General features: G+C 35.9%; 1 protein-coding gene and 1 non-coding gene across 2 annotated transcripts; one reads left to right on the top strand and one right to left on the bottom strand.

Annotated features, from left to right (window-relative positions):
• The first annotated feature begins 918 nt into the window (after positions 1 to 918).
• TRNAR-UCU lies at positions 919 to 990 on the top strand. The gene has a single exon. It is a non-coding gene; the product is annotated as a tRNA-Arg (tRNA).
• Positions 991 to 2,103: 1,113 nt separating this feature from the next.
• Positions 2,104 to 5,741, bottom strand: LOC125472210 (ATP synthase subunit alpha, chloroplastic). The gene is made up of 2 exons (XM_048573393.1): positions 5,123 to 5,741; positions 2,104 to 3,315 (listed from the first exon to the last, which is right to left on the bottom strand). Exons 1-2 carry the CDS (start codon positions 5,610 to 5,612, stop codon positions 2,282 to 2,284), a joined length of 1,524 nt encoding a protein of 507 aa, XP_048429350.1. The 5' UTR covers positions 5,613 to 5,741; the 3' UTR covers positions 2,104 to 2,281.
• Between the last annotated feature and the right edge of the window lie 259 nt (positions 5,742 to 6,000).

Consider the following 6,000-nt stretch of genomic DNA (forward strand, 5'->3'; position numbering starts at 1 on the left):
ATTAAAATCTCAATTGACTACTCATGGATTTGAGTGCATTTTTAAAATCCTCTTAAATTCTAATTTGATTACGGCATGATTTCAAAGTTTTTTAAAATCTTCACTGACTACACTCTGATTTTAAAGTCTATTAAAATCCTATCAAATCTTATCAAATTTTAATTTGACTGCACCCTTCTTAATGGATTTGGAGTATTTTTTTAAAATCCTATCAAATCTTAATTTGACTACACCATGATTTCAAACTCTTTTAAAATTCTCTTTCAAAATCCTAATTGAATACATCCTAATTTTAAAATCCATTAAAATCCCAACAAATCCTAATTTTACTACACTCACCTTAAATTCGGCAAAATAATTAGAAGAGTCAAATCATCTACAACCTAGACCATGAGAACCTAGAAGATTGCACTCTCTATTAAATAGAGAACGAAGTAACTAGAAAGGTTGTTATAATATAATCCCCCTCTTTTCTATAGGGATCGTCTAGAAAGCGGGTTGTTCTGAATACATTCAGACAGAAAAGCTGACATAGATGTTATGGGTGGAATTTTTTTTTTCGTTCATGTCTTAATATAGGAATTTATACATCTTCCATAAAGGAGCCGAATGAAACCAAAGTTTCACGTTCAGTTTTGAATTAGAGACGTTAAAAATGATGAATCAACGTCGACTATAACCCCTAGCCTTCCAAGCTAACGATGCGGGTTCGATTCCCGCTACCCGCTTTTACTTTATTTTTTTATTAAATTAATAAGAAATAATAAAAAAATAGAATTAAATATTTTGAGATTTTTATTATTTTATAAAAAATTTTATGAATATAATTAATGTAATGCATCATTGACTTGAATACGGAATTCCCGGAATTGGTTCAACTTTTTTTCCGAACAAGAAATAGGAAAATTGGAATGAAAAGCGTCCATTGTCTAATGGATAGGACAGAGGTCTTCTAAACCTTTGGTATAGGTTCAAATCCTATTGGACGCAATTTATTTCCATATGTATACATATTTTTTTTAGATTTCTATGTCAAGAAAGATATTTTGAATGACTTGAATAAGAGACGCTCTTATTACATATTACGTAAATTACATATTAATTATTTATTATTTATATAATAAATAATTAATATGTAAATTTTTTAATTTTTTAATAATAAATATATATATATATATATATATAATGTGACATCCCACATCGCCCAGGGGTGATCCTTATATGTATATTCTCATCTCTACCTAGCACGAGGCCTTTTGGGAGCTCACTGGCTTCGGGTTCCGTAGGAACTCCAAAGTTAAGCAAGAAGGGGGCTAGAGCAATCCCATGATGGGTGACCCACTGGGAAGTTGCTCGTGAGTTCCCAAAAACAAAACCGTGAGGGAATGGTAAGCCCAAAGCGGACGATATCGTGCTACGGTGGTGGAGCGGGCCCAGGAAGTGATCCACCCCGGACCGGGACGCAACATTTGGTATCAGAGCCTAACCCTGGTCGCGTGTGTACCGACGAGGACGTCGGGCCCCTAAGGGGGGTGGATTGTGACATCCCACATCACCCAGGGGTGATCCTTATATGTATATTCTCATCTCTACCTAGCACGAGGCCTTTTGGGAGCTCACTGGCTTCGGGTTCCGTAGGATCTCCAAAGTTAAGCGAGAAGGGAGCTAGAGCAATCCCATGATGGGTGACCCACTGGGAAGTTGCTCGTGAGTTCCCAAAAACAAAACCGTGAGGGAATGGTAAGCCCAAAGCGGACAATATCGTGCTACGGTGGTGGAGCGGGCCCTGGAAGTGATCCACCCCGGGCCGGGATGTGACATATAATTTATATATAATTATATAAAATATAAAATAATAAATATCTATATATAATAAATATAGTTTATATTCTAATATATTCTAAAGATTCTAATATATCTAAAGATATTTTAGTTTATATAAAGATATTATAAATTAATAAGTTATTATATTATTAATTAATAAGTTATTTAATAAATTCAAAAATTTAATTTTAAATTTTTAAAAATGGAATTCTTTTATAAGAAAATTTTTTGAATTCCATTAAATTTTAATAGAAACTATAATATTCAAGTGATATTACTATAATATCAAGTCAAGTTATGATATAAAATATATTATAAAGATTATAATATATTATAAAGATTATATAATCTTTATAATGTATAATAATAATGATTATACAATATTTAAAATTGTAAAGGTTTATAGAATTAATAGAATTAAATTAAGATTGATGAAGATTCAAAGTAATTACTTTGTTTATACTTGTTCCTGAAGTAGAAAACGTTCCATCTGTTCCTGAATAGCTTCTTTCAAAAGGGCTTCCGCTTCGTCGGTAAATGTCTTGGTAGAAGATATTATTTCTTGAAACTGAGGTTTATTCGTTTTTAAGTAAGTACGTAACTCAACAAGAAATTTCCTTACCTGTCCAATTTCTAATGAATCAAGATAACCGTTCGTTCCGGTATAAATAGTCAGTATCTGTTCTTCCACCGAAAGCGGGGATGATTGAGATTGTTTAAGCAACTCACGTAATCGTTGACCTCTTGCCAATTGATTCTGAGTAGCTTTATCGAGATCAGAAGCGAATTGTGCAAAGGCTTCTAATTCTGCAAATTGTGCCAATTCCAATTTTGATTTGCCAGCTACTTGTTTCATGGCTTTAATTTGAGCTGCGGATCCTACCCTGGAAACCGAAATACCCACATTAATGGCCGGTCTGATTCCAGAATTGAATAAATCGGCAGATAAGAATATTTGTCCATCTGTAATGGAAATTACATTAGTAGGAATATAAGCCGAAACATCTCCCGATTGGGTCTCAACTATTGGTAAAGCAGTCATACTTCCTTCACCTAAACGAGAACTTGATTTAGCGGCTCTTTCCAAAAGGCGTGAATGTAAATAAAAAACATCTCCCGGATAAGCTTCGCGGCCCGGTGGTCTTCGTAATAGAAGAGACATTTGTCGATACGCCTGCGCTTGTTTGGAGAGATCGTCATAAATGATTGAAGTGTGTTGTTCACGGTACATAAAATATTCAGCCAGAGCTGCTCCTGTATAAGGAGCAAGGTATTGTAATGTAGCGGGGGAGTCCGCAGTTTCAGCTACCACAATAGTGTATTCCATTGCTCCCCTTTCCTGTAAAGCAGTCACCACCTGAGCCACAGAAGATGCTTTTTGACCAATAGCTACATAAACGCATATTACATTTTGCCCTTGTTGATTGAGAATAGTATCTGTGGCTACTGCTGTTTTACCGGTCTGTCTGTCCCCAATAATTAATTCTCGTTTGTTGGAAATGTGCCCTAAAACCAATCATATGATGATACTTTACGGACATTTCAAACTAATGTAGTTTAAATGTAAAGGGCAAAGGTTATTGTTTGAGCCGTCTCATATAAATGTTATATGCTTAAACGATAAGTCCAAGGAATATGTGATTGGAAGAATGCGATCTAAAGAAGTTAGATTTATGAGACCATTCTTTCGTTGACACATCCTAAACGTTCCTGATCATAGGATTGTCAATTGGGCATTGACAGTCCGTTAAAATCAGTACGTGCTATGTCTTCTCTCAGGGAGAGTGACTAGTCTCGAGTCATTGGTGTGTGTGACATCAAGACAAGTACGTAGGTGCTCAATAGAGAATGAGTTCACTGAACACGATCAACGAAGAGTTCTCATATTCATGTCACATGAGAACTCATGGTTGGGATAATGCAAATTAGTCTTTTGACCTGAGGCATCACAGTTGTCTTGTGGTTAGGTCCTTAATCTTTGATTATGTCAAAGTCACTCCATCAGGAGGGTGTCCACGGCATTGTTGGGGTTAAGCCACTTAGCCATGGAGGCAAGTGAATGCGCAACAAGGGATCTCTAACCTTCAAACTGTTTGAGGGAGAATACTCTATGATATGATTAAGAATCTTTGGCCAAAGTATGAATGAGATTTAGGAATGTGTTCCAAATCACATTCAAGGTAATCATATAAGCACAAGACTCACATTGGATAGTAGACATGAATAAACTATCAAACCAAACAATGTGGTCAAGAGTATTGTATTAGAGAAAGACCGTATTGCATTTGTAATCCTAAAACTGAATAGGTTCTCCACCTCTTCTGATTAGCTTGGGTAACCATGACATGCTGCTAGGCGTCAACCATGGTTTGTGGAAGCCCTAAAAGTGTATTATCACTAACGGGAGAATTAAAAGTAAGTTTCAATTCACAATCGATTTGAAAGAGTTTGAATCGCCCACTGCCTCGCTAAAAGGAACCTAATGGATCGTACACCGTGTAAGGTAGAGATTGAAGATTCAACGGAGATGAGTAAGAATAATTAAATGGTTTAATTATTTATGGCAAGGATTAATTAATATGATTATTAATCAAACGAATAAGTTCGTTGAAGACCTCGGGATAGTTTTGGACCTTAAGGCCCAATGGGCTTCGAACGTCAAGTCCATTGACTTAAGTTGTATGACAACTTAATGAATAATGATTCACAAATGCCCAAATAGCCCAATGAATACCCTAAGGCCGGCCATTTAGAGAAAGAGTGGGTTTTGACTTATTTACAAGTTTGCCACTCAAATGAATTAAGGTATAAGTGTGACTTAATAGCCAAAATTCATTAAGGGTTGTTTATGGGGAAATTGGAGAAACACAAACTCTCATTTCTCTCTAGAAATGGCCGGCCACACTTGAGGAAAACATCTAGCAATCTTACTTCCTCAAGGTCACTCATTTCTTCTTCATTATGCCTTGGTGTGGAGACTTAGAGGTTCTCAATTTTGGGAACTTGGAGAAACCTTTTCATCCATCCAAATCCATGGATCTAAGATGCAAGGAATGAAGGCCCTCTCTTTGGGTGATTAGCCTTTGCTTATGCAAAGAGGAATCTACAAAGGTATTGATTTCTCAACTCACTTTGTTTTGAGTTGAGTCTTGGTTCACCTATCTACTAGGCTTTGAAGTTCATGGGTTAAGTTTTGTTTTTGAGTGCATATAAACATGATTCCGCCTTTTAATTGTTAATTGCATGTTGTTGATGTTGCTCAAATGAACTTGTTTTTCACAAATCTTCCTTCATCGTTGACCACGCCCTATAGGAATCATCGAATCAATAGCAATAAGTCCTGTTTGAAGAGGCTCGTATACGGAACGTCTCGAAATAATACCAGGAGCGGGAGACTCAATTAATCGAGATTCAGAAGATGAAATTTCACCCCGACCATCAATAGGTTTAGCCAGTGCATTTATAACACGACCTAAAAAAGCCTCACTTACTGGTATCTGAGCAATTCTTCCTGTTGCTTTTACAGAACTCCCCTCTTGTATCATCAAACCGTCACCCATTAATACAACACCAACATTATTTGATTCCAAATTCAGAGCAATGCCTATGGTACCCTCTTCAAATTCTACTAATTCACCTGCCATTACTTCATCAAGACCATAAATACGAGCAATGCCATCGCCTACTTGAAGTACAGTACCGGTATTTAAAATCTTTACTTCTCTATTATATTGCTCAATACGCTCGCGGATAATATTACTAATTTCATCTGCTCGAATGGTTACCATGAGTATTTCTTATTTTTTTTTTGGAAGAAAAAAATAATGCCTGCAGTAGAAGGACTAATCCGTTATTTCTTTCACCGTTCCAAACATACCAATATTAGTACTTATGGTACGTAAATGTAACTCGTTGTTAATTAATTTTAATTTGGGAAAGTAATTAATTAAATTATTTAATTAGTTATTATTATGGTTATATATATCTAAGATGGGCCTCGAAATTGTTTTAGGAGTTGCCGAGTCCATAGGGCCCAAGTCCATTGGGCTTGTTTCAAGTTATAATATGTTTTGGAGTCACTAGTGGCCCAAAAGGCCCAATACCTATTTTGAACGAGAATGGCATGCAAAATGGTGTTAAAGGAAGGGGTGGAAAAAAATACCAAAAATCCCAAAC

This window comes from the organism of the source record quoted next, unplaced genomic scaffold, assembly GCF_019419815.1.
Source record: "Pyrus x bretschneideri cultivar Hongxiangsu unplaced genomic scaffold, Pyrus_bretschneideri_v1 Contig67, whole genome shotgun sequence".
Classification (NCBI taxonomy): domain Eukaryota; kingdom Viridiplantae; phylum Streptophyta; class Magnoliopsida; order Rosales; family Rosaceae; genus Pyrus; species Pyrus x bretschneideri.

What these genes read in the sequence shown, in the direction of transcription:
- LOC125472210 (XM_048573393.1), bottom strand. Translation starts at nt 5,612, where the DNA reads ATGGTAACCATTCGAGCAGATGAAATTAGTAATATTATCCGCGAGCGT. An exon ending in GATTCCTATAGGGCGTGGTC is followed by an intron (nt 3,316 to 5,122) that starts AACGATGAAGGA and finishes ACATTTCCAACA; the next exon opens with AACGAGAATTAATTATTGGG.